This window comes from Gymnoscopelus microlampas (genome assembly GCF_963454915.1).
Source record: "Gymnoscopelus microlampas genome assembly, chromosome: 1".
NCBI classification, from domain to species: domain Eukaryota; kingdom Metazoa; phylum Chordata; class Actinopteri; order Myctophiformes; family Myctophidae; genus Gymnoscopelus; species Gymnoscopelus microlampas.
Window position 1 is genome coordinate 16,940,420 of NC_139962.1, and position 27,040 is coordinate 16,967,459.

At 42.5% G+C, this 27,040-nt stretch overlaps 2 protein-coding genes across 3 annotated transcripts in view; one reads left to right on the forward strand and one right to left on the reverse strand.

Moving 5' to 3' along the window:
* The window catches only part of ly75 (lymphocyte antigen 75), a 37,294-nt gene extending 26,624 nt beyond the window's left edge, over positions 1 to 10,670 (forward strand). The window contains exons 22-35 of the mRNA XM_084057110.1: positions 162 to 270; positions 458 to 621; positions 1,183 to 1,312; positions 1,442 to 1,662; positions 2,027 to 2,198; positions 2,914 to 3,081; positions 3,251 to 3,373; positions 3,941 to 4,126; positions 5,037 to 5,260; positions 5,968 to 6,163; positions 7,819 to 7,980; positions 8,113 to 8,229; positions 8,623 to 8,805; positions 9,015 to 10,670. Of these exons, the coding sequence (XP_083913236.1) occupies positions 162 to 270; positions 458 to 621; positions 1,183 to 1,312; positions 1,442 to 1,662; positions 2,027 to 2,198; positions 2,914 to 3,081; positions 3,251 to 3,373; positions 3,941 to 4,126; positions 5,037 to 5,260; positions 5,968 to 6,163; positions 7,819 to 7,980; positions 8,113 to 8,229; positions 8,623 to 8,805; positions 9,015 to 9,202 (2,343 nt within the window). The 3' untranslated portion in view covers positions 9,203 to 10,670. The remainder of the gene's footprint in view (positions 1 to 161; positions 271 to 457; positions 622 to 1,182; positions 1,313 to 1,441; positions 1,663 to 2,026; positions 2,199 to 2,913; positions 3,082 to 3,250; positions 3,374 to 3,940; positions 4,127 to 5,036; positions 5,261 to 5,967; positions 6,164 to 7,818; positions 7,981 to 8,112; positions 8,230 to 8,622; positions 8,806 to 9,014) is intronic.
* A 1,560-nt stretch (positions 10,671 to 12,230) lies between these two features.
* Positions 12,231 to 26,399, reverse strand: marchf7 (membrane-associated ring finger (C3HC4) 7). 2 transcript variants are annotated; one of them, XM_084062189.1, is made up of 11 exons: positions 26,258 to 26,399; positions 23,087 to 23,279; positions 20,922 to 21,035; positions 20,175 to 20,328; positions 19,792 to 19,995; positions 18,441 to 19,683; positions 16,701 to 16,870; positions 15,951 to 16,054; positions 14,615 to 14,725; positions 13,423 to 13,474; positions 12,231 to 12,922 (listed from the first exon to the last, which is right to left on the reverse strand). In XM_084062189.1, exons 2-11 carry the CDS (start codon positions 23,267 to 23,269, stop codon positions 12,816 to 12,818), a joined length of 2,442 nt encoding a protein of 813 aa, XP_083918315.1. In that variant the 5' UTR covers positions 23,270 to 23,279; positions 26,258 to 26,399; the 3' UTR covers positions 12,231 to 12,815. The 2 variants fall into 2 exon arrangements, with proteins under 2 accessions (XP_083918315.1, XP_083918316.1); XM_084062190.1 differs by lacking the exon at positions 20,922 to 21,035 and having other exon boundaries at positions 12,232 to 12,922.
* Between the last annotated feature and the right edge of the window lie 641 nt (positions 26,400 to 27,040).

The following is a 27,040-nucleotide window of genomic DNA, read 5'->3' on the forward strand; positions in this document are numbered from 1 at the left end:
GATAATTTAGTCAGTCGAGTTAGAACTTAAAACATTAACATTTCTTGGTGTTTGAATTCACATTTCCAAACTTAAACAGAAATGACAGAAACCAAAGAAAGAATAAAGAGCTGGATTAATGAGTAGATGTAAACAAACATACATAATTGTGTCCTTTTCAGTGCTACACATTACTGAATCCCATTATATTTGTGCCATACCCGTCCGCCATGGAGGAATGCAAGTCCCTGGGAGGGACTCTGGTCACCATATCTGACCAGGTTGAACAAGGTAAGAATTTTCACAACTATAGCCCTGAATACTATTAACTACTGTATACTCTCCACATGATTAGTAGATCTTACAAGCTCACTGAAAAAAATATTCTTAGTTCCAGCAGCACAGTTCAGTGGCAAATACAGTTCATTAACATGCTATATGCAACACACTCCATAAGCTGTTCTGTCTGTGTGTTCAGACTTTGTCACCACCCTGCTGCCGGACATGCCAGATAATATCCAGAAATTTTGGATTGGTTTGAATTTAAAACCTGACAACGCAGAGTGGGCTGATGAAACCCCGGTCTCCTACGACAACTTCAATCCCCTGGTTCACGGCATGCTCAGGCGTGTACCTGTCACTGTAAGTTCTATCCTGGCTCTGTGACGCGTTGTGATCTTGTAGATCGGCTGTTGTCGAGGTTTGGTGTAGAGGGAAAGGGGTAAGGGACCAAATATAGATCCCTGGGGGACCCCGGTCAACAAAGTATATAGTGTTTTAACAAAACCACAGAGAGAACACGAGTCATGTTTGACCATTTGGTGGCATAATGTCAACCCAGTTTGACACAACAACTGCATTACCACAGCTACTTGAGTTGTTAAGAGTTTGTACTCTTCAAACCTTGAAGGGCTCTAAACTATGCTCAAATTGACAAGAAATGTGAATTCAACTTTTACTTGGTTGCTTACTGAGAGTTGAAAACAGTATAATGTAAAATTGCATCTTATTGAGGGGCTAAGTTTGTCAAAGTTGGTTGATTTTTCTCTCGACACCATTGGTTGAGCCTATGATTAAACGCATTTGCTTGTTGAATAAATAAGATATGTAAAATATGCAGTATTTTTCATAGTGTGTGTGTGTGTGTGTGTGTGTGTGTGTGTGTGTGTGTGTGCGTGTGCGTGTGTGTGCGTGTGTCTGTAGTCCTTGCATCCAGAGGACATGCAGCTCTGTGTGTTCATGATGAACAATCCCAGCTCTTCCATGATGGGCACCTGGGATTTCAGCACCTGCAATGAGCAGCAACATGTAACCCTATGCCAGCACTATGCAGGTACATCACTACGACATGTACAAGGTTGTTGCACAACAGCGACAAAATAATATCATCACACCTGTTACATTACATCATTCAGTTTCTCATGACGGCCATTTTGCTCCTACGTCATACCTCTAATATCAGATAAGCCAGAGGAGCCCCGCTTCACCTCAGAGCCCCTCCACGTCAACAATCACACCTTCCTGCCGCTCCACCAGAACCTCACCTGGTTTGAGGCGCGGGAGGAATGCAGGAAACATGACATGGACTTGGCCAGCGTGTCCGAGACACTCTTGCAATCTGTCCTCACTGTGCACGTGAGCCGTGCACGCACGCCTATGTGGATCGGCCTCAGAAGTGAAGATGTAAGTCTTCTGAAACAGACATGCATGTACACTATGTTGGTTCATCATTAGGGGGTGTAATAGTTAATCAAACTAATCAATTTAATCAATTATAAAAAATAAAATAATCTATTAATTGTCAATATTTTGGGCATGTCATTATAGATAAAAAAGTAAATAGCCGATGTAGATCTGCTATTTTCACTATTGTTGCATGGCGCAATCAATATTAAAAAAAAACACCCATCTTGGTTATTTGATTAATCAAACAAGTAATCAATAGAATAAAGGCTAAGAATAATTAATAGTTGCAGCCCTATTCATCATATGTTTATTTTTGAAGGCTGGCTTTATAGCTTGTACGTTTTGTTTTTCGTTTGATCAGGATGGCATTCACTACCGCTGGTCAGACAACAGTCACACTGTCTTTAGTCGCTGGTCTTCTGAAGCGACTAAAGACAGTGGCTCCTGTGTGTACCTGGACACTGACAGCTTCTGGAAAGCCACCGAGTGTGAGGAGATGCTAGAGGGGGCCATCTGTCATAAGCCACATCATGGTGAGTGGAGCTACACTTCACATCAAAACAGGAATATGATTGAAAACGTTGCACAATAAAACTACAGCGGTGACAATGCTGAATCATCTATGTCAAGTTATACACTTGTTTTAGGCTAAATTGAGCAACATACAGCAGGTAATACGGCAGTAGTGGCTCAGGAGGTAGAGTGGCGAGTTTGATCCCCAGCTCCTCCTGGCTTAATATCGAAGTGTCCTTGAGCAAGAGTAACGCTGAATTCACAGCAGCAGTGGTATTTCGCTGTAGCGTTCTGAGAAAGTGGCGAGGTTCAATGTGTTAAAGTGTTAAATCCATTTAGCTTTTGTGTGCTGAATCAGAACACAAACACAGTAAAAGTGTTTGTAAAAGTACTGTAAAATGTGCCTTTTTGCTAAGGCATCTGAGTAACCTACCTGTATGTACAAACCTCTCCACCATGCTCATAGAAATGTTATCTATTTTTAACCCATGATTTTTGTAACCCATAGAAATGTTAAGACATTCCCAGCTTTCCTATAGTGCCATCATTTTTATATAGGTACAATGTACAGAAATTGTTAATGGTGTGTTATGAATACATATTCATGGTTTCGACTTACCATTTCACTTTATTTTAGAGGTTTGACTAATTGTATAGAATATTGCTCAAGGATATTATCTAAGGAAGGTATATGGACATACCATTAATTTATTGATAATGTGATTTTCATTGTAGAGGAGACCATCTCTGCACCGGACGATGGTGTTACAGTGAAGTGTCCCCATAAGAAGAATGGTCCAACCTGGATCCCCTACAAGACAAACTGTTATTCCTTCCAGCTGGTTATCAACAGATGGGACCAGTTGGAAAAAGGACAGACTAGTGACACCTGCAAAACACTTGGTAAGGATGTGTTCTGCGTGTACAGATTGTATTGGATTCAAGTATCAGTATCAGTAGTTAATATCCAGAGAGATGCATGATGATGTCAGAAGGGGTGACTGGTCATGATCCTACCTAAGAAGCTGGTGTCATTTCTGAGTTGGTGATGAATATGACATTTCTGTTTTAGATTCAAATGCAGACATCCTAACTATCCGCAATGCAGAGGAGAACGAGTTTGTCAGACAGCAGCTCCTGCCCTTCAAAGACCTGGTCCAGTTTGTATGGCTGGGACTTTTCCAAGTTGACAATGGTGAGTACTGTAGTTTTCCACTTTCCACTGTTTAAACCCTGATTTTGGGTCGATGTATCCGATGTGAGTCAATTACCTGCCAGTCTCTGCAAGACATTTTATCCAGCCTTTTGACCACAATAGTACAGTTACATCCACCACTGTGGACTCCAAAGACTTGATGTGTGCTCGCATTTAACCACATAAAGCCTGGTGTCCTTATTCTTGGCATGTCATAATAGGCGAATATTCTGTGAAAATAGCAGAATGTGCCATGTTGCCTGATCTTCATTAATTCCACTTGCACAGCTGCTAGTTAATAAAAACTAGCACAACTTCTATACAGCAGTGACGCACCTATGGAAATGCCAGCTGCAAAATGTCACAAGCAATAATCTTAACAAATAAGCATAAACAAACTGCTGTGGAAACACGTTGAGACATTCGTTTCCATAGACTTTCCATTAAAACTTGTTGCTCAGTCAGAATGTGCTAGCATCGTGACACTGTTGATGTGAATTGGGGAGGTAAGACTTCCTGTGTGAGTGAGAATGACACTGGTGAGTTGTTGTTGATGTTGTGCTGCAGATAAGCAGATGAAGTGGTATGACGGCACTTACGTGCAATACTCCAACTGGCGAAACGGGCGACCGGAGATGGAGGGAAAGTTCATGGCTGGTCTTAACACTGACGGCGTGTGGGAGCTCTATACAAAAGAGCACCTTTTCAGACTCTTCAGACAGAGCAGCATTGTGGCCTGCAAACTGGACAAAGGTTGGTGCATGCTGTTTCACCCAACATTATATTTATTTTTAATAAGTAGATCTGGGAAAACAACTTGTACATTTTGTCATCGATATGTGTTTATAATGTGTTTATAGCCACGTGTCACGTGAACCTTGACCAATCACTTTGTTGACGTACGCACCTGACCAATCAGAACGTTGACGCACACGGACAAAGTCAGGTATAGAGCAGGATAGCGCCGCTAAAAAAACAGGATGTTAAAATCTGTATTTAAAGAAATACAATAAAATGCCGTACCAGGTTTTGTGGTGTCATAAATTGGCAAAATCAGTTTTCGGCGGTTTATGTGCTAAAAGAGTGACTGAGAGCTGTCTCCCAATGCAATCTGAAGAACACTGATTAGGTTCTGTTGCTCTGTCTGGGTGAAGTATAATAAATCTATGTGAAAAGGACATGTATTAAGTGCTGGCTGTTTTGTTGTTCTCAGGATATTGTAGGGCTGTGCACCTTGAGACTTTTATTTAATTGGGAGTGTTGTGGGCATTCTGATTTGCAGAGCTTTCTCTCACATTATCACAACCTCTACCAAAGTGTCATTTAAAGCTAATTTAGACTTTAACGCTCAATGAAACATAGTTCTTTTCTTAAGGTAGGGTAAGTGATTTACTTTGGTTAAAATAAGTGTTAAATAGCTCTATATTCTGATAGTACTCATTGCTATAGAGTGTTTCGTCACCTACCTGAAAATGTACTATTCTGTTTACTAAAGAGCTGGAGACACCCCTGAGTACTTTAACCTTTTTAACATGAAAATAATTCTACCAAAAATATCACTTACCCTACCTTTAACTAGCTTTAAGAAAAACTAATATTACACAATATAACACGGTCGTGCATCAAAATGTTTATTTTGACGTTACACCCCTCAATCCCACAGAACCAAAAGCAGAGTACAACCTGTCTGCTAAGGATTGTCAACACGATGGAAACCTAACTTACCAGGTTGTTACCAGGAAGCTGAGCTGGTTCCAGGCGGTGGAGGAGTGTGGGCATCGTGGAGGCCACCTGGCCAGCATACACCATGTCCAACAGGACGCACGCCTGAAGCTCATTGCCAGTAGAGATGGTTTCCCACTCTGGATCGGCCTGTCCAACCAGGATGTAAGAGCCTCCACACAGCACTGGTTCTAAAACCTTTTTGTGTCAAGGACCTCCGAATTAACAGTGGTGTAAAGTAACTAAGTACATTTACTGAAGTACTGTACTTAAGTAAAAATATTGAGGTGTTCTTAGATTGACTATTTTCAAATAGCTGATGTATAGTATATACTGTAAGGTTAAAGTGGTTAAACTGATTTTGATGCTATATTAATCAAAAGGACCCCTGGTGGTCCCCGGGCCCAACTTTGAGAACCACAGCTCTACAGTACTGATAGTAGCTGGATACTTGGAATGTTCTCAACCACTTGAGCCCTATAATACTTAATCGTACGACAAATAGCGGGAATAGCTGATCTACAATCTCACAGCGCATCACAATGAAGTGAGCTTGAAGATCTTCTATTTTTGGAAATATTCCCAAGATAGGGATGCCAGGGTTATGTGGTTAAACCTGATGCTAACTCCATTGTGGTTTGAGCTTCTTTATGAGATTGTGGGTCCAGCTCACTCAGATCACATCTCTGACTCCAAAGACTTTTTTTTCTTCATAATTCGACTAAGAGATAGGCAGTCGACTCAGACACCCCTCGACTGATTAGTCGACTATTCGAATAATCAAGGTCAGGCCTAGTTTCAGTTAATTAAATTAATGAATTAATAACTGATTTCACCATGTGGGGCTGACATGACTGTGTTCCTCCCTGCAGGCTACTGAGGCTAGTGGCTCATCGTATGAGTGGTCTGATGGAACGAGATACGACTACAAAGCAGCCATGTCGGGCCCCCAGGAAGGTGGTGAACATGGTAGCTGTGTATACATCACTCCTACTGGAGGCTGGGTCAGGACAGAATGCCACGCCTTGGTAGAGGGAGCCATCTGTTACACCTCCACTGAATCTCAGAGTAAGACATGGATGTGTGTGTGTGTGTGTGTGTGTGTGTGTGTGTGTGTGTGTGTGTGTGTGTGTGTGTGTGTGTGTGTGTGTGTGTGTGTGTGTTAGGGATGTGCATGACTTCCCCAAAGAGGTTCTACTGCTATTAATAATGATTATTTGACCATTTTGGGGGGAGATTTTGTTTGGAAAGATTGTTTTTAGGGATTTCTTTCCCCCCATTAACACATTGACCGCCAGAGGTTAATCTCATAATGTACTCACCAGTGCCAATGTTTTATTGTTGTTTTTTGTTTTTTTCACGTCGCCATAGACCTTGTTAAAATCCGTAAGATTGAGCTGTGCACTGTTTGTATACATCGCGGACATCTGCCTGGTTCGAGCAGTGAAGACCACGTGTCAAACGGGGCATCCATGTTGTAGTTAGAACGGTTTATGTTAAACAGTGATCACCGAGGAGAAAAAACTACAAGGAGAAAATGGGGTTTCAGTTTCGTCATTAGAACGAGGGCCGACGGGATCGGCAAAACCGGATCCCGAGTAATTCTGTTTCCGGTGGTGTTACAATGAAATGTGCCGTATCGAAAATTGAAAAAAGTTTTTTTTTCGAAAAAAAGGAAAAAGCACCACAGACCGTAGGGCTACGGTCTCGGCGCTTAACAGTTGGATTTAATGGACCGTAGGACTACGTTCTTGGCGGTTAATGTGTTAAATGAAAACAATCACCGTCACCATCAAAATTCACCATCCTTACAATAACAGCATTGCATTTGGCCTATCAACTGGTTTTCAGAAATAAACAAAGACAGTATCATGTGCAGTTGTGCACCTTTTACATTACATAGAAAACAACAGTGAATTCATTTTGAACTTGTTCTTGTATAGCCCAGCCTACTAGCCTGGTACATTAGGCTAACCTGACAATGCTAATGCAGAACAGAGGAAAGGCGTGGCATTCTGTCCTGACCCAGCCTCCAGTAGGAGCGATGAGATAAATAAAATGATAATCAATGTTTATCCTCAAAACGATTATTCGAAAAATCGTTATTCTGACCCATCCCTTGTGTGTGTAGTCACTAGCCTATTCATGTTACACACTAGGGCTAGGCGATATGACTTTAATCAATATCATGATTATTTCGAACTTTTGCCTCGATTACTATTAATTAACGTTTCTTTTCTTTTTTTTTGTGAAAATAGCAGATCAACACATCACATGTAGATCAGCATTTTTTACTATTTTTGTATGTCACCAACAAAGTACATTACAGGGTTAAGTGGTTAATCAGACTAATTGATCTAGGCGATTAAAAAACAGAATTTTCTTTTTTGTTGATTTGTTGATACATATAAGAAATACAAAAAAGTATATATAACAAAATGCTTCTCGATTATTCGATTAACCTACATGTTTAAGATAAACTCGGTTATTGGTTCTACATATCGTTTTCAATATATTTTCGATTAATTGCCCAGTCCTATTACACAGTAATTTAGTAATTTTACTGTGGTTATTCCATTACTATTACATTTAAATTTTCTTTCTTTTTCTGAACTCTGCAAGGCAAATACAAAACTTAGTGTAAACATTGTGTTTAGTATTTGACCCGTTTCCATTTAAGTTGCATGACAGTAACTGTACTCCCATCTGTTTCTGTGAATCAGGGGCGAAGCTGCAGGTGACCCCAGTGTCCAACTACTGTCCCCGGGCCAATGGTTTATCCCAATGGGTGCGATACGAGGACCACTGTTATGCCTTCGACATGAGCTTTTACAACTACACAGTTTACAACATGGAGGCAGCCAGGGGCATCTGTCAGAGTCTGGGTGAGGCAGCCTGAGCTTTTTGGCCATTAGTCGTACACAGGGCTTAATCTGTTAATATGAAGCACTTACTGTCCATATTTTTACACTTTATATAACCTGACCTGAAATTGTTTTATTTATATATTTTGACAGATGCTCATCTGCTTGCTATCAACACCAAAGAAGAGCATGACTTTGTATTGAAGTACATGTCAGAAAATCCTCTCATCACTAGGCGCATATGGCTGGGCATGGACCTGGATAAGAAAGGTAAAGTCCAGAAAACAACATGGATGTCATGCATTGAAGTAATAAGTGACAGCATCAACCAGCCAATGCTGTATTCCACACCTCATTTAATCATGTAAATCATGACTTAAGAAATAGCACAGCAGCACAGCACCCATTCTGTTGTTGGCCCTTGCGTAGAGTCTGATGGGATTTATTTTTTACATGTCCAAAAGAACACAGGAATTGAACTGTTTGATTGAGTAGGTGTTCCAAAGGGTCATAGAGAATAGTGTTCGTTTTTATTTTTTGTCTGTGTACAAGGGCTTTTAATGTATAATCCTTACAATTGTTTTACCTTCTCATTTTGACCATACATTTGCCTTCTCAACCTCACTCATCCCTACTCCGTCCTACCTCTCCCATGACCATCAGGTATGCCTATTAAATGGTTCGACGGTTCGGATCTGTCCTTCTCTAACTGGGAAAGTGGGGAGTCTGTGTCTGGGGGGAAGTCGGAGCCCCCCTGTGCTGTCATGGTGTCGGCAGAAGGAGGCACGTGGTACCACGTCAGCTGCGAAGGAAGCCACAGCCGTGTGGTCTGCAAAATAGCAGCAAGTGAGTGGGACTTCTAATGTTCTGAGTCTACACAATGAAATCCTCAGTGTTAGTGTCCATTTGTAACTCAGAGAGCATACAAATGTGACCCATTTGGTCACATGTGTAACACTCAGGATTTAAAGTGTACAGGTGCCTCTCTTGGTCCTGGTACACATCGGGGTAGTTAAGGATTGACTGCTTTCTGACTGTGTGATTGTGGTTTTCAGGTTCCAGAGCCTCTCCAGTGGCTCTGGGTTTCTTAATACTGGTTGTCGTAGCTCTCCTGACAGCCATCGGCTTCATCATATACAAGAAGAACAGAGCCGGCTACTTCTCCTCTTCTGTCCGCTATAAGAGGACTGAAGATGAAGCTGACACAACCAGTATTATGACAGGAGCTGATGCAGACAACTAATTACCCTCAGGAAACAAATGATGTGCCTGCTCCGTTTATATTTTAATATTTGCAGCAACAGCAAACGAAGCCTGCCTTTAAAAAAAACAGTATATACGTATATTTATTTAACTGACAAACTTCTAGAATTGTCTAACACTGTATTCATCATGAAATAATTGTGAAATATTCACAATAGTTATTTTAGATTATTTAAAATGGTAATTCCTGTTTTCACCTCGGTGATAATCCTGTGATTTTAGCAGGAGAGAAGTCTTAAAAGTTGCATACCTGCCGTTTTGACACGTGGGTCTTTGTCACACGTAACTTTGATAGCATCAGAATAGCATTAACTTTGTAAACTTTGTGTAGTTTTAAGGTGTTGTAAAAAGAAAGTTTCGGGAGTCATTAGACTTCAATAACAATCATGAATAGACTAATATATACGGTGGAAAAATATATTTTTAAATGGTTTTGAGGAATTACATATCAAAGTAACAGGACAAAGGACTCGCATATCAATAAGGCTGGTATGCTCCTTTTAAATCCAAGTAAAAAATGGAAAAAACGAAGTATGGTGACTGGCACACAAATATAAACCTTATTAGGCAATGGCTAATGCTAAAGTTCTGACAGTGTATTGTTGAATTGCATTCTAATTACACCTGGCTCTACTTTCAGAACTCTTGAGGTAGATATTTCAACAAACTTTAGCAATTCAACGTGCTACCAAAAAGAATACGGTAGCAGAATCTTTGTCAAGGATGAATGGTACTGACAACTACAAATATTAATTCATACATACTTTCCCAAACAGGAAAAGAAAAAAAAACATTGCTCTTCAGGGTAGGTGTCCACTATTGAGCACTGTTTCTTCATATTACTTATTGCTACTGTAATAGCCAATTAAGTGTTCAGCTGTCAATACAATATACAGTATATTTTAGTTTAACAATTTGACTTGAAGACATGTCTGGGACATCGTCTGAGCCTTAGGAGGAATTTGAAGTAAACATGTTGGTTAAGTGTATATATCTAGGTTGTATATGCTGTTTTTATGTAAATCTCTTTACTATGCACTTAACTACTGAGCAAGTATGCACTTTAATATGTTATGGAGCAGCTGTTCCTTCTAAGCACAATGACGTTTGGAGATGGTTATTCTTTATTGCTTTCTGTCGGTTCTTAGATTGTCAATTTGCACTCGTGCTTTGCTGTGAATACTTTGTAAAGATTTGATTGTATTTTTATATAACAGTCTTGAGTACTGAACCAAAGATGCTTTGAATATGTTGAAATGTTGATAGTCTGAGACATTCCTATTGTTTTCAGGGACTGGCTCATTGGGCTCGCTAACCCATGCATATTAAGATAAACCAAATGTTTTATTTCCACATTTTACTTTGGTCTTAAACTTGTCTATCAATTCAAATCGGATAGTTTTAGCTGCCCTCCAATAAAATGACTCATTTTGATGGTCAAAAATGTTTAGATTTTGTTTGTTTTTTTGTTTTATTTAAATACAGGTCATATAGACCGTGACATTTGTAAATGTTATACCAAGAGCATGCCTGCCCGGTCCAATTTCCCTGTTTATGTTCCGAAGTCCTAATCGGACTGGCTTTAAAGGACGACTTAACCCATCTTAATATAATAGATCCTCACTAATGCTCCTGATAAAATGGTGTCATTTTTTTTCTACTAGGGCTGTGGGCACTTCAGAAACCCGTCTACCAGTGACATCGTTTGGAAGGTTTTATTACCAGGTGCTCGAAGAGCGCCCGAGTCTACAAACAGACCTAATCGTCATCCTAAAAATTTGCATCATGTTCGACATGTTTTCAATCATTGGCTATCCTGGCTTAACCTGACTTCGCCAAATGGAAGAAGCTTTCACAGCCTACTTCCATCTGAGACTCCAGTAGCAGAATCGATACCAGACGGCGTTTAATTTTTTCAAGCTACTTGGCAGGTGATTGGATGATCCCGCCCCTAGCAGCCGCTGATTGGCTCGTACACGCAGAGACTGGGCAGCCTAACTCCCTGAGAGATTCCAGATGGGTGTATTGTGAAACTCAATACCGCCCTCATCTGGCTGAGTCAGGTTAATCCTGGCTGTCCTTCACTCCTTTAAAGCCAATGGGAACACTTCCCCGTTTTGCCTGTCCTTTAAGCCAATGGGGAGACGGCCCGCCCTCCGCTCCCCTCCTTCGACAGTGCTGGCCTTAGGCAACAGAGTTAGCTTAAATGCTAGCGTGCTTCATTAGACCTTGTTTGGCTATTAAGTTATTAGTTGGCCATGTTAACCCTGACTTTAATCTTCGCTATTGTTGGGAAGACCCGTGTGGTGTCTAAAAATGTTGCCAGATTTGAAAACACACACACACACACACAGCACCTGGTAGAATATGACTTGTCATTTCGTTCTTATTAACGTGAGAACAATGCCTTCCATTGTAGCATGCCAACTTTCCAGCAACAGAAAGCCTGGTAGTTTCTAATATCTTGGATTCCCCATCGATGATGTCACTGGTAGACTGGTGACTTGAGTAGACAAAACGGTGCCATGTTATCATGAGCATTAGTGAGGGCCAATTATGAAGACAGGTTGAAAATGGGTGAAGTCATCCTTTAAAGAATGGGCTCTTTATTTTGGAGGACTTCCGCTATAATTTCCCCATTTTAGTCATGCCAATTCTCCCATGCAGACGGTGACCCGTACAGGTTGACCTTGGGGAGACAAGTTAGATTCTAGTTGACCGGGTTCCCCCAGGGTTCTAGGACCACCATCCCCCCCACCAAACATCTTCGACAATTAGCCGATCTACAAGTTCATGTGTCGCACTGGGCATGTAGATCTATTTTGCCGACTGTTCAGCCCAGAATAGGCACGCTTGGACTGAAGTTATTAAATACCTGCCACTAGGGGCATGACTGAAGCCTGTGAGAGTGTGTTGCAAAGTGATAGTTATGTCATTCTGTCATGTTAGTCAAAGTGAATATATTTTTTCCACATTTCTGAAAATACACATAATAGCATAATCGAGTTTCAATAACTTTATTGGACTGCAGTGAAGAAAACTTGATCGCACCAAGTATTAAATTTATCAAGTTCCGAGTTGCTGCGACCACCTACATATCAGGACCCAGGCATATTAGCAATTAAACCATAATAAATTATATCTGAAAGGTCCAATGATTTCAGCTACTGTACATCTTGACTTAAGCATCTCAGCAAGTCATCTATGCACAGGAATGCATTCCTCAGAGACGAATGACAGTTCCTCTGAAATTAGACCACCATATTACACATAAAATCTAGTCTTTATTGCAATAATAAAATATTTAACTCAAAGCATTACAAAGCGCACACAAATGATAAATACAATGGTGAAAACCAAAATATTTTTTCAACCGATTCATGGGTATGCAGATAGCCATGAATGACCGATTAAGGCAGTCACATTTCCGCAGGCCATCAATGCACTGGCCTTTAAGTTTCACCTGTTGCCACTGACTTTAGCTACATGATTAAAGCATGTGCATAAACAAGGTAGTTTCAAGGCATAATGTAGTCTGCCCACCATCAATCCCTGTCCAACCATTGCTTTTTCCTGAATCCGTATAATGACTCTTAATCCTCATCTTCAAGGTCATCATCCAAGTCAGAAAAGTCAATCGATGGCCTGTTGTCCACCACTACCTCATCATCCTCATCCTCCTCCGATTCTCCAGGTAATCCTGCAAAGGAGAGTAATATGTCAAACAAAACTCAAATCTACAGTCACACATGCAAAGAAATTAGAATTTGAAATGCAGTCAATCACTCAAAGCCATTTAAAGATATTAGTGAGTGAACTTGTGTAGTTATGGACTACACAAGAAGTCCAGGTGAATAAGTGATAAATGAAGTCTACCAGATATAGTCTCCTGCTGTGTGGAGTTGTGGTTTAAAGTCTAGAAGGTTTGACCCTGGTGTTTCAACAAAAACTTGCATATGCTTTGGTGCTGGCAACAGTACTGTCCTTAGTTTTCCAAGATCTGTGTGTAACACATTAACTTCAAAATATAATGAAGGCAATCCTCATGATCCTTTGTGTAGTTGGAGGGAGAAAAAAGTGGTTGGAGGAAAGAATGCTGACAGACCAGATTTGACCAGCAGTGAAATGCAATATGGCTTGGAGGCAATCGTTTAAGTAATGCACTTTTATTTTTTTCAACCAAAAAGGATTGTAACATACTTTCAACATGGATGTCCAGGTATTCATCAAGACTCGCCAAGAGGGGAGACAACTGGGCGAGAGAGGGGGGAAAATATTTTCAAAGATATGAAAGTCTACCACATTTTATCCTTATATCCATAACACCTTGTGTAAAAAAGATCTCATCATTTCACGGTACCATAGTATGTACTGCCCATCATTTTTGGCATTCAATTTAATGATGATTCACCCGTTAACCTTCTGAATCATGATTCAAGCAGTCAGTTGCATATTAATTTGTTTTATTTATTAAAAATACTAAATCCTCACTGTTGACTGAACTGATTGCAAATCAATATAACAAAATGGACCTGTGAAGCCTCATCATAAAATGTCAGTCAGTGTCTCTCACCTAAAATACCAGATCTAAAAGCTCACACAAAGCGTCACATGGCAACATATTGTGAGCATGACCTTGCAGATCTGTTGAGTGCTTATGGATCAGCCAGTTTGTAGATTGGCTGGCTAATTCTCAGTTTACTCCACAGTAAAATCCTCAGTTAATTTAACCCAGATGTCTGCTTTCAAAATACTGGGTGCAGTCTTTATGACTTGTTGATCTCAGTCTATATCTCCAGTAGCGTTAGCCTTTTGCACAGTTCCATGCTCCCGGAATATAAACATTACTAGGCTATAATCGATTATGTAGTGTTGCAGCATCGATGCAGAATCGCCCGCATTGCATCTTAACCCATTTAGACCTGTTGTAACCTATACGTTGTTATACCTTTCAATCCGGGAGCCACCTCTGTGTCTCATTAATTGTTGCTATACATATAGAAACAATTTCATATACATTTCTCTTATACATTTTTTAAGTAAGAATTTGAATGTTTTCAGAAAACTTAAGTTAGGTTTTAGAGGGCGTTTTTAGAGTCCGCCTCAGATCTAAATGGGTTAAGACTCAATTTCCACACCTATGGTACATTAGACTGTACAACAATGGGAATTATAGCCAAAGTTATGAAGGAAGGTCATTGCTTTTTGTAAACTCAGTAGAGACAGTCAATGGCTGTCATAATCTTTAGTGTATTATTGTTTTTATAAGACGGTTGCCAGAGATTAGCATCAGGATTCACCAACAATATACAGTGTGTTGTGCATTTCAACACAAAACCTACAGTAGCATGTCGATTATTATACACATTTGTGTGTGCATGCGTGTACGTACTGTAGAATGTGCCGTATGGGTTCTCACCCCGGCTTCATCTGAGAACCTCTGTTCATATAGATGCAGTAGCACCACCAGGTAGAGACCACTGCGGATAAATTCATACTCCGACTGAGGAAGGAGGAGAACAGTCAAGGTTACATTATATCACCCGTTGCACTGCAGGCTGTCTGAGTTTTTGCTGTCCTTTGTCTGAATAAGTTTCTTTCATAGTGTCTTGTGTAATCAACAAAAAGGTCACATATCCATGCACGTTGCTACAAAGACATACTGCAGCTGTCAGGCAGAAACCTTGTGTCCAAAACGGTTAGTTTTCAGAAAATGGAAAAAGGAACCTGTGTTCCAATGTAGTAATTTAGTCACAAGCTCTTGATTCAAGAAAAAGCTCTATCATCCTATATTAAATTGGCTTAAGGAAGGACCACCCACCCGCCGGCCGGGCGGACCTCACGTTCATGTCACCATGACTCAGCCATAACCATATAAGGAGTTCCCAATGCAGCTACGCCCAAATATGGAGTGTTATAATGGCATTAGCAAAAAAATAAGTAATAAAAATCTGTCAGCTCCATATATGGGCACAACGGGGGGCATGGCCATATATGGGCATATACTGATGACATTAGGGATCTCCATATATGGCATAAAAGGGACATGGACTACATGTCAGTCAGATTGATGGTGCGACGTAGGCATGTGAGGGTGGACCATGGACGACACAAACTTCACATCTAGACTTCCGAGGTGCTCTGTTGCTCCGATCTCAACCAAACTTGGCACAAACACTGTTCAGGTGTCTGCCATCAGAATAGCCACACCAGAGGCCACATGTGGGGCCCTCGGGGGTCACAGGAGCACCGTTGCACTGAGCCGCACAAACACTGTTCAGAGCTCTGCCATGACAATAGTCACACCAGGGGCTACTCTGCAACAAACTTGGCACAAACGCTGTTCAGGGGTCTGACATGAGAACACCAAAAGAGCTAAATTGCACACATATGGGGCGCTACAGCAAAGTTTAACATTTCAAATGACCATAGCTTTAATCAGAACAATATAGGACTAGATCTGAAGGCCCTGTAGTGGCCTGAATATCCACTTTATAAAAACAGACTTTTTTTTTACATAGCAAAGATTGCTGATCTGCAAGTTCACTTGGTACTTTTGTGTGACGCTGTATTATGATGAAGTAGGGCATTCATTTACAACCAAAAAAAAAAACGGGTTTCTGCCAGACAGTTGCAATATGTTTCTGACATTTATGAACACTTCCATTTGATTAAACAAATGAGTACAACTTGGACAACAGGAAAACACAAGAAAAAAGGATGCTCACCTGCTCGTGCACCCTGTGTAATTCATGAATGTTAAAGTTCTCTATGTTTAGATGCAGCTTCTCCTTGCAGAGTTCACATGTTGTGAGTGCTTCAAGACCTGCACCTGAAGAGTACAAAGACGCATACTGTATATTATGTACAGTATATAACAACAATGACAGTGTAATGCAGTCTTGACCAGCGCCAACTCTGTGTAATGCAGTCTGGACCAGTGCTAGGACAGCAGTGTAACGCAGTCTGGACCAGCACTAGGACAGCACTAACTCTGTGTAATGCAGTCTGGACCAGCACTAGGACAGCACTAACTCTGTGTAATGCAGTCTGGACCAGCACTAGGACAGCACTAACTCTGTGTAATGCAGTCTGGACCAGCACTAACTCTGTGCAATGCAGTCTGTGTTAGTGCTGTCCGTCTTAGTGCTGGTCCAGTGTAATGCAGTCTGGATCAGCACTAGGACAGCACTAACTCAGTGTAATACAGTCTGGACCAGCACAACACTAATGCAGTATAATGCAGTATAGAGCACTGGGACAGCACTAATGCAGTATAAGGCAGTGTGGAGTAGCGCTAGAAGAGCACAATGCAGTGTGTAGTAGTGAGCTGGGCAGCAAGACCAGCACGTGCTTGAAATGATTTTGCCCTAATGTAACACAATCTTGAATTTTGCCCTAATGTAACAAAACCCTAGCATTTTAGGACACACTTCCTCTTTGTGAACCCCTACAAAGGGCAGCAGCATTCTGCATACCTGAACTGATTTTGGAGTGGAGCCACGTCTTGATGCATTCCTGGTGGACGTACTGCAGGCTACCTGTGCAGCGGCACGGCTCAATCAATGGGTTGGAGGTTGAATCCTCCCCCATCTGGCAGATACGACACAGATCCCCTTCATCCTCATCAGATTCCTCCAGCAGCAGCCTACAGCAGGAATAAGTAGTTAAATGCATGTTTACAATAAAGAAATTCATGCATTATTGAGTTACATCATGTGATCTCTTCATTTTGGCTAACTGCAAGATTTCAGTTTCCTGACTGATGGTATAGGCTAGATGTAAGCAACAAATATGTGCAATTCCTTCCTCATTATCTGGCTATATCAGTTCCATTTATTAATTTGACCTCTACATCCTACATTTTTGGCATACTACACACCCATTGGCATTACTACCACCCCTAGTTAGGCCCTTTGGCAAACATGTTTGCTGTCAGCACAGCCGCTGCCAGCACAGCCTGTGTAGATTGCAAAATAAAGTTTAATGTTGAGCTCACGTAGGGATGGACCGAATATTCGGCCACCGAATATATTCGGCGGAATATGGCCCCCCAAAAAAATAAAGCATATTTCGGTAACCGGCCAAATAGATTTTAACGCCGAATAAATATTACCGAATGTTTAGAAGACATACACAAACAGCGCAATCCGATCGGTAAAACACTGTTGTAGGGAGGAGTATACAGCAGCTGCGTCTCTGTTGAATGGAGTACAAATCAGCTGCATCTTCTCAGTTGAGCGCAGCTGCATTCCTCCATGCACCCCCACCTCCCCTCACGACAGCTCAAGACAAGTAGTACTAACTTTGTAACCAAGCTTTGCTGTTGTCATCTTGACACATCTATGATGTATCCATGATGATGATCTCCTGAGCGGAGGCCAATTGACTTGCATAAGATTTATGTTTAATATTAGCAAAAGTATAAAACGTGGCAGGGGAAAACGTGGAAGTACTTCTACTTAATGTACTGCTTTGACCTACTGGCAGTGAGCATACAAGTTTGGCAAACTATAAAAAAGGCCTTTAATTCAATGGGCTAGATACATTCAAATATATACACGTTTTTATGCTTTTCTGTTCATAACCAGTGGCACTCCTGCAATTTCTTTATTTTTTCCTTTGTCACAGCGATGTTGTAGCTTTGCAAAGTAAAACTGGACTGCTGTGGCATTTTATACAGCAAATATGTAAATATGCTAGGGCTGGGACTCAAAGAAGATTAAAGAAATTAATCTAATTTATTAGAGGCTTTGTAATTAATCACATATCAATATTTGACCTCAGAAGACATTTTTCCCAGGTTGCTTGCAGCCAGTGGTCTAGGAAGAGACTGATCAACTACTCAACACTTTCTAGCAACCTTTTCATCATTGGCTGTCCTTCAATCCTGTAAGCCAATGGGGAGGCTTCCCCATACTACATACATAATAGTTGTTACTAACTCCGCGAGCAAAAGGGTACAGGACCACGGGTCCATTTGGCTCCGTGCGGGGCCCTAAAATGTGCTACCAAGTTATTCCCCTTCATAGCTGGTTGGTGGTTCTTCCATTAAAAAAACCCCCCACTATCTTATGATAATGCATGTGCTCAGCTAGCGTGACAGTGGCCATCTCAAAAGCTCTATAAAAGATGTGTGGGATGCCTCCCTGCCCTGGCTTGGAACAAGAAATTAACAGATATGCATAAAATTGTGTGTAGAAAACAGAATATCAGACCTCTCCTGGATCTTGCGGAGCCTCTCGGGATCTCTGGAAGACATAGACTTGTCCTTCTCCCGCGCCTCAGCTCGGATCCTCTCCACTGCAACAAATGCATTGTCATACACCGTGACTGTGGGGGTTGCAGAGCTTACAAACCCTTGATCCCTGAAGGTAGCACGCATTGGCTGCACGTAAGCCCTATTGGAACCAGCAAGACTGGGGACCGTCACGCCAGCTGCTCCACCTGCTTCCTCGTCCTCTTTTTCTTCCTCATCCTCCTCGTCTTCCTCATCGTCCTCATCCTCATCTGGTGCTTTATGCTCGGGCATCTCCCACCTTCTGCGTGTATTCTGACGACTAGCGGCAGTGTCTTTTATACCGTCACCGCTTCCCTCACTCACCGGTGGGGGGGGTGGAGGAGTGGAGCGGTTACGGAGGTAGGAGGAGAACCAGGTAGCGTGTCCTCCTCCACTGTCGCCATCTGGGCGAGGTGAATCGAAGAAACGTCTGCGTAACCTGTACGAGGCCAAGTGCTGGGCCGCGCGCTGGGCTGCGTCAGGCTCCGGTGCTGCAACTTCAGGCGTATTGACGGCGTCGAAGAAACGTCTGCGTAGCCTGTATGAGGCCAAATGCTGGGCTGCACGCTGGGCTGCATCAGGCTCCGGTGTTGCGACATTGGGCGTCCTGGTCGGAGCCGCCTCCCCGCCATTTGGCGGGCCGCCATCCAATGAGTCCAAGGAGCGAGAGCTAGAGGACCCACTGGATGACCCGCCGGACGAGTCTTGGCTGGAGCGCCGGGAAAAGATACGGGACAGGAGGGAGCGGCGGCCCTCTGGCTCTGCGCCTACAGGGGCCGGCCTCTGTGTGGCGGGGGCAGCGGTGGTCAAGGGTTTAGAGGGGCTGGGGTCTTGTTTGGCCAGGGAAGATGTGTACCAGGAGCTACGAGAAGAGGAGGATGAGCTGGCCACGGTGGGAGAGACTGGTTTTCTTGTCTGCTCCTGGGATGAGCGGAGGCTGGAGGCAGTGGTGGATGAGCGGAGGCCGGAGGCAGTGGTGGATGAGCGGAGGCTGGAGGCGGCGGTGGTGGTGGAAGAGGAGGGGGTGAGGGTGTGGGCAGTGGTTCTGGCACTGTGGTCAAGTGACGGAAAATAACGTGGACGGTAGCTTTCTCTGGCTGTGGAGGAGGTTGAAGACGAGTAGATGGGCTCTTTGGGCCGCGCCCCCTGAGCGTAACTGGAGGTCAACCTGTCGGGCTCATCTGGAACAAGGGGAAGAGAACGGTGCAGCATGAAATGACCATCAATGTGATAATGCACACTTTAGCCGTTTAGCATGTGTGGTCAACAGCATTAACATATTTCCCTACACAGTGAGTTCAATCCAGTGCTCCTACGCCTGCTCTCTCCCAGACTGGACAGATGGGACCCATATCTGCTCTCTTCGGGCTCTCTCAAATGACGGTTTAAAACGTCTCTCCTCGTCAAAAGCGGCTTTGAGGATGGGCTTGAGTAGGAAGTTGAAGATGGGGAGAGGGTTGAACTATACGAGCGCCACGAACTTGGTTTTTCACCTGAGAGTTTAGAAAAGAAAATGGATTAGCAGTTGAGCATCTTTGGCATAAATAAAATAAAACTCCCTTCATGTAATAAAAAATAAAGGGATTAGTGCACATAGGCTTGCTTTACATTACCGCTAATGTTGCTAGTTATAGGAGTGACATAAAAACACCAGTCATGAGTTCTACCGTACCTGTGCCGAGATTGGAGTAGGAGGGTGCAGTCACCGAGGTGGTGCTTGTCCTCGTGTCCCGGCTACCGTAGGACAGTTTGGCACGTTTAAAATCTCCATCGTCGTTCAGTTTCAGCAGCCCCGAGTATGTCCCCGTTCTCCTCTCAGAATCAGTCTGAAGAGAGAGACATTTGTTTTTTCATCTTTTTTTAAGGCCACAATCACAGGGAATGTGGATGAGAGTGCAGGCAAGGTGGAATGGATGGAGGAAAGTGTCAGGAGTGATTTGTGACAGAAGGGTACCAGTGAGAGGGAGTGAGATGGCAGCCACGCTGTACGGCTTGGAAACTGTGGCACTGACGAAAACACAGGAGGCGGAGCTGGAGGTGTCAGAATTGAGGATGCTACGATTCTCATTAGGAGAGACAGGTTCAGAAATTACCACATTAGGAGGTTGAGATGGTTTGTACATGTGTACATGTACATGTGCAGAGGAGGGATGAGGGCAATATTGGGAGAAGGATGCTGAAGATTGAGCTGCCAGGCAAGAGGAGAAGAGGAAGGCTAGAGGAGGTTTATGGATTCGGTGAGAGAGGACATGAAGGAGGCTGGAGTGACCGAGGAAGACGCAGAGAACAGAAGATGGAAAAAGATGATCCGCTGTGGCGACCCCGATGAGAATTAGCCGAAAGATGGAAGGATTTTACTGGTCATTTTTATGTTCAAAAAGAAGGGCTTCCTTTGTCTTATAATATACAAACTAAGCACCTGTTTAGTCCTGCTGCTGGCAGGGGATTCAGTCCAGGACCAGTCACGCGATGAGTTCAAAGTAGGAAGTGGCTCCAACCAGGGTGGACTCTCGTCGATCAGGTTACGGTAACGCTAGAACGCAGAGAGTTGACGTTCTGTGTGTGTTTAAGTCATATCCTAGAATTCCCACCAAAATGCATATTGCCATTGGGTCAGTATTTTGATAACATACATTTATTTTGGTACTGTAGCTGTGACCCACCACTTGTGAGTATGAAACTGTTCAGATACAAACAGGTTGAGCGGATATAGGTCTTTGATGTCAGCTGCAGGGCCTGAAATGAGTGCCTGCCAAAAACAGTAAGTAGTTTGCTGCAGGGGTGTAAAAGCCTTTAAAGAATATAAATTAAAAAAAAAGGTCCATATACTGTAGTATGTGACTTTAGTAAAGGCTTCTTTGAAAAGAATACCAGCACTCACTTTCATCCATTTAGGATCTTGTTTTTATTTGAGTTTTATCGCCCCCAGCAGCACTCATTTAACCGGACGTTTCGGCCTCACAAGCACTTAAGACCATATGCTCCAGTCTACATTGACCTATATGGAATGAAGTATAAGAATGCCTAAATTATAACTAAAATTAGTGATTGACAATCGACCACCAAGACTTCTCACTCTCTGGTGTTTGCATTTGCCAATTATCAAGAGCGCAGCCCACTCTGTCTTCTCTCCATGCGGTTATGCCAAAGGCTGTGAAAAAGTGACTGGTAGGGTTGTGAGGGGGTACGAAGGGACTGGTAGGGTTGTGATGAGTGCAGTCATGTTACTGTATAAGAGTCTGTATTTAATCCTGATGTTTTCCACCATTCGTGTAAAAATTCCTAACAGTGGCGAGGCATGGGATTGGCTTATCAAGAGAAAGAATGGTTTATTTCGTCACTCCTCATACATCTACAAGAAGCAAAATAAACCTCGTATATTTAGGATCTTTGGCGCAGCACGTGTGGAGGAACATGCTATCCCTATTAGTTTTGCACCCTGTTGAACAGGGTGAACAACCTATAGGAGTCACTAGTGCAGCAACAGCAAACGTCCTCCACTGCCGGCTTCCCACCCGTGAACACGGCCAGCCAGGTTGTGTTCGTTGGAACACCCGGCCAAGCTGGAGGCACTGCGGAGGAATCGTGCCCCAGAAATAGAAACCAATATAGCATCTTAACTCTTCCATCAGAGCCTACAGCATGAGCGACCTAGTGTATCATGATCATCCTCAATAAGTTCGGTTTCAAAATGTCAAACCATTTTAACAGTACACGTAGTAACAGTAAATACGGTCAACAAAAGTCAATATTGGTGATAAATGAAGTCACAGCATCAGAGCAATCACTTGCTTGTTCGGCTTGTCAACCCAGCCTGGACTATTCTGGAAAGTGCAGGATGACCAGCGAACACTTAAGCCTGATTTATACTTTGTCGTACGATGGTGTCAAGCGTTGAAAATAGCAGATCTACAAGCTTCTAACATGTTGCGATGCAATACTTTTGCGAGTTTTACATCTGCCGTTTTCGGCAAGCAACACAGGCACCAACAAAATTTGAATCTTCAGGCCAAGCAGTAACTCTATCTTATGAGACAACCCTTGACAAGCAGTGGAGCTGAATGCACATGCTGTCAGGCCAGGAATCTGGGCTGACCTATTAAAAGACACACTAAAGTGACTGCTGCTCCTGTTGGGACACCACAGATCAAGTATTTAGCTGCAGTACTCCAGGGTGAAGTTGCTAGAAGAATGTGCTCTCTCTGGTAGTTTCTCTAACAACATGCTCACATGCTTATAACATGGGATTACTGTCTAGCCTAATTGATCATCATGAACCATTTCTATCTACAATAGCCATATCTATGTAGAATATTATTCTAGATAGATATTCATTATTTATGTCAACATTGCATTATTATCAGAAATCGATCAATAAGATGAATGTTTCATGGTTGACTTTATTACAACACGTCAGTGTAAGACAAAACCTGTTAATTACAACAGATAAGAGAACCTCCATGCAGGCAGTCTGCATCATACATCGTTAAATACACAGGTGCAGTTATGCAATAATTTGTCAACACTATGGTTCATAACCATTTCTGTATTCTTTTGGGATTATGCCTATTGTCATTAGCCTACCTGATGGCATAGGTCTGGTTTGAATGGTGTGGAGGCCCTAGGGAGGCGGTCACTGGTCAGCAGCCTGTCCCTACTATATAGCCTACTGGAGCTCAGTGGAGAAGAGGTGTAGGTTGAAGGGGAGGTGTAAGATGTCCTGGACCTTGACACAGAGAAAGGAAGTCCACGAGGCCTGGAATCCATGACTAATGGTCTGTTGGAAGACAAAGACAACAGAAATGATCACAACGTGAGTAAATCACTTGTAGCATGGACACCAAAAGAGAATATGACCAACAACCACCACAGAATATAAAACATCACACGATATCTTGGAACAATGTTCTTGTTGAAGTGCCTCAGTCAATCACCACACAAAACAGGCAGTGGTGGTTCCATATCGCATTGGTCTGTGAGAGGAAAGACTGTTGCTGTATTTATTTGTCTAACAAGCAGCCAACCCGCTGGATGAGCATTGAGCAATCATATCTCTGCAGTATGAACATGGGATTCTGTGCAAACATGCAGTCTGTCTATGCATCAACACTAGTAATTAATTCATGCCAACCTGTGACAGAAAACCCATATTTATCCCTAGACAGAAAACCCAGATGAATCCCTTCATCATAGCAGCTGAACATATTCCATCCACTCTGAAACATGATAGTACATGACATTTTCATGAAAGAAGTCAGTCAAGACTAGGACTTTGAGTTAATGCTTCAGTTTGCTGATCCAACCAAAGTGAGACAAGGCAAAGTGAGACAGACTTTATCAGCATGCTGCCATTGGTGCTTCCAAGTCAACTGCTTTACAACCGTCCTTGGACTATGAATCTGCTAGGTAGCTATACATTAATAAATAGCTAGCAGCAAGCATGGCATTCCATGTGATACTTGAAAGATACACCAATATACTGCACAATTTGTTCCTTTCCTTCTTCCCCTTTAATTTTAAAGTAGTCAATTATTTGCGCCCATTTTAACCAATTTAGTCATCATGACAATTAATTCCTCCCATTGCAGTTGTACATCACATATGCCAGTGAGGAGCCCCTGCCTGGAGGATGTAGGGCCTCCATCCTACTCCTCCTGTTCAACATTCCCCGCTGACAGGTGACCAGGTTGTAGGAGTATGTGAACTGACAGAGACCACCCACCCCACCCAGCTTCCATCCCACGACCACGGCCATATACAGGGGTAGACACTCGGCAAGCCGAGTGTACAGGACCACAATGGAAACAAGCCCTTAGGGCTTTTTGGTTATCCTTTTAGCACCATAATAGTGCCACAGCACTGTACTATTTGCAAACTGTTAATAAAGTATTCAATTAATCAAAAGCCAAATGCACTGCAGTGGATTTCGAACCCCAGTTAGCTTTTCTAAGTCCAACACATACTGTATCAAGCCCCTGATCTCTTAATAACAGTCACACCTAAAATGTACTCTAGATGTTCATATTTAAATTTGCTGCAATGTGTGTGACTGATTCTGCAGGACTTTCCTTAGCAGCATTAAAGGTGTTGCATGTTGACATTTTTCATTCATGCAAGCCAGCATCCTGCACTGTCAAATGTATCATCATTTTATTTTTGTTAATCCTGCTGGGGCTTATCCCACCACACTGCCTTCTGTGAGACCACTTATAGAAATCACACAACCAGTGAGTGTAATGAAGGCCTCCATGGACTATTTTGCTCTCTGCCTGATCAAAGCGTCACAGTGAATAAACATGTGTATTGCAGTGATTCGGCCTTCTCCATGGACCATGAAGACGAAGTTCCTCCTGCAAACGCTTTTCTCACACGTTTAAAGGCTTCTCTTCCTCGCCACTATATCTAGTTTGACACACAGCTGGAACCTTATTTGTCCATGTGCTCATGTCTGTATAAGCAAAGTTAACATTAAACTAGAACGCGGTGTGTCAAAGCGGGGCTGAGGTTTGACGCTGCTGTCATTTTAGAAACATCGAATTGAACGTCTAGCATGTGTATGTATTGCAGAATGGAAGCAAATGCGATGATGACCAAAGTGTGTACTGTATGCTATGCTGTTTAGCTTGCAGCCTCGCCAGAGCCTAGTTCTACACAACCGAGTCTGAGCTACATGCTATACTGTACATAGCTCTGGTCCATAGCTTTAGAAGGGGTTCTCCTTAACGCTATGTTACTTTCGAGCCGTTGCCCGCACACCCCCGGTAGCACAGCCTCTCGTCTCTAGTACAAAAATACACCTTCACTGTTCACCAAAACAAAGACGGTTTTAAGATGTTGAAAGCCTACCTTCCTTAGTGGGAACACTCGGAATCCCCCCACCTCACGCCTAAAATACACTTTTTGGCCAGAAAAGAAAATATTTCACCGGAAGGAAAACATGTTTTAGTTACTCTACTGTGCCCTCTACAGCCTGGGGCCAGTTGCACCACCTCACATCAAACTTAGCCATTTAAATGGCTTTCTAAAAAGCTATTTAACCCATTTAGCCGGGAAAGTATCTGTGTCATCTTTAGATTTCTTTGGCTATTCAAAAATAGCAGATATACAAGCTCATAGCGCGGCACGAGCTTGTATATCTGCTATTTTTGAATAGCCAAAGAAATCTAAAATGACAGAGATACTTTCCCGGATTGAATGTGTTTAAGCTATAACTAGGCTAAGTTTGAACTTAGTGTGAGGTGGTGCAACTGGCCCCTGGCAGGTCTTGTCAATAGAACAATTCCATTGACCAGATCTGTAGGGAGCGCAGTGGAGTAACTTCTTTTTCCTTCCGGTGACATATTGTCTTTTCTGGACAAAAAGTGCATTTTATTTTTAGACGTGAGGTGTTCCGAGTGTTCCCACTAAGGAAAGTAGGCTTTCAACATCTTAAACCCGTCTATGTTTTGGTGAGTAGCTAAAGTGCATATTTTATTTTTACTACAGACGAGAGGCTGCGCAGCCTGCGCTACCGCGGGTGTGCGAGCAACGGATGAAAAGTAACATAGCGTTAAGGAGGACTCCTTCTAACGCTATGGACCAGAGCTATGCTATACATAGAGACTGCCAGCGGTATCCGATATCATCATAACCAATATCACAACCAGTACTAACACCACTTCACTACACTTGTCTGAAATGGATCGCATCCTCCCAAAAGTCTTAACGACATTGTTTGTTTTCACAGAGCAATACAACGGTTGGGTTCTTTCTCACCTCTGGTTTCACTTTTCTTGTGTTCGACATTGACGATATGGCGTCTTTTTGTTGACAGGGAAGTTGTGCTTTAAATAGTACTCATTGTCCGTGTTGCCAGGTTTTGAGAGAGAAATAAGCAGCTAGGTCTAGTAAAACAAGCCCAAAACAAGCAACTAGGCCAATAAGGCCACATGAGCATTTTAAACCTACATGCGTCGGCCATTTGAAAATAGCCGATCTACAAGCTACGAGCTTGTATTTTCAAAAAAAATCTTGAAGAAGATGTGAAAAATGTGGAATATATTCGAAACATTTTAACAACACAAATTTTGTGTGGGGGGTCCCTGCACAAAATATTTTCAGTAGGGGTCTGCAGACAAATACATATTAATTACATATTAATATGTATTAATATGAATACATATTCATTTGGGGGTCCTTGAGGACCCCAAAAATGTATTTGTCTGCAGAACTTGAGATGAAAATGTTTAAGAAGCACTGGTTTAAACACAATTACACAGCATGCCCAAAATGAGCAACAACATTTTGGAAAACAAGCCCAAAAAAATGCAACCCGCTTACCCGCAACTACAATATTTACAAACAACCTTACAGAAAAAGAAGCCCAAAGTTGCTTATAATAAGCCGACATGGCAACCCTGCTCACTGCATCCCGTGACCACGGGCCTCGTGCATGGGCGTGGTCATCAAAAGGAAAATACGTGTTCTCATTGGGTAGAGTCCACGTCCCATAGCCTGGAAGAACGGTCACTCGCGTACCGATTGGCTTACCGGTTGCAC

Coding starts and splice junctions, on each gene's coding strand:
- marchf7 (XM_084062189.1), bottom strand. CDS start 23,269: ATGGATTCCAGGCCTCGTGGACTTCCTTTCTCTGTGTCAAGGTCCAGG. Junction 19,684..19,791: donor CACTGGATTGAACTCACTGT/GTAGGGAAATAT, acceptor CCCTTGTTCCAG/ATGAGCCCGACAGGTTGACC. Junction 16,871..18,440: donor CTCCGCAAGATCCAGGAGAG/GTCTGATATTCT, acceptor TTCCTGCTGTAG/GCTGCTGCTGGAGGAATCTG.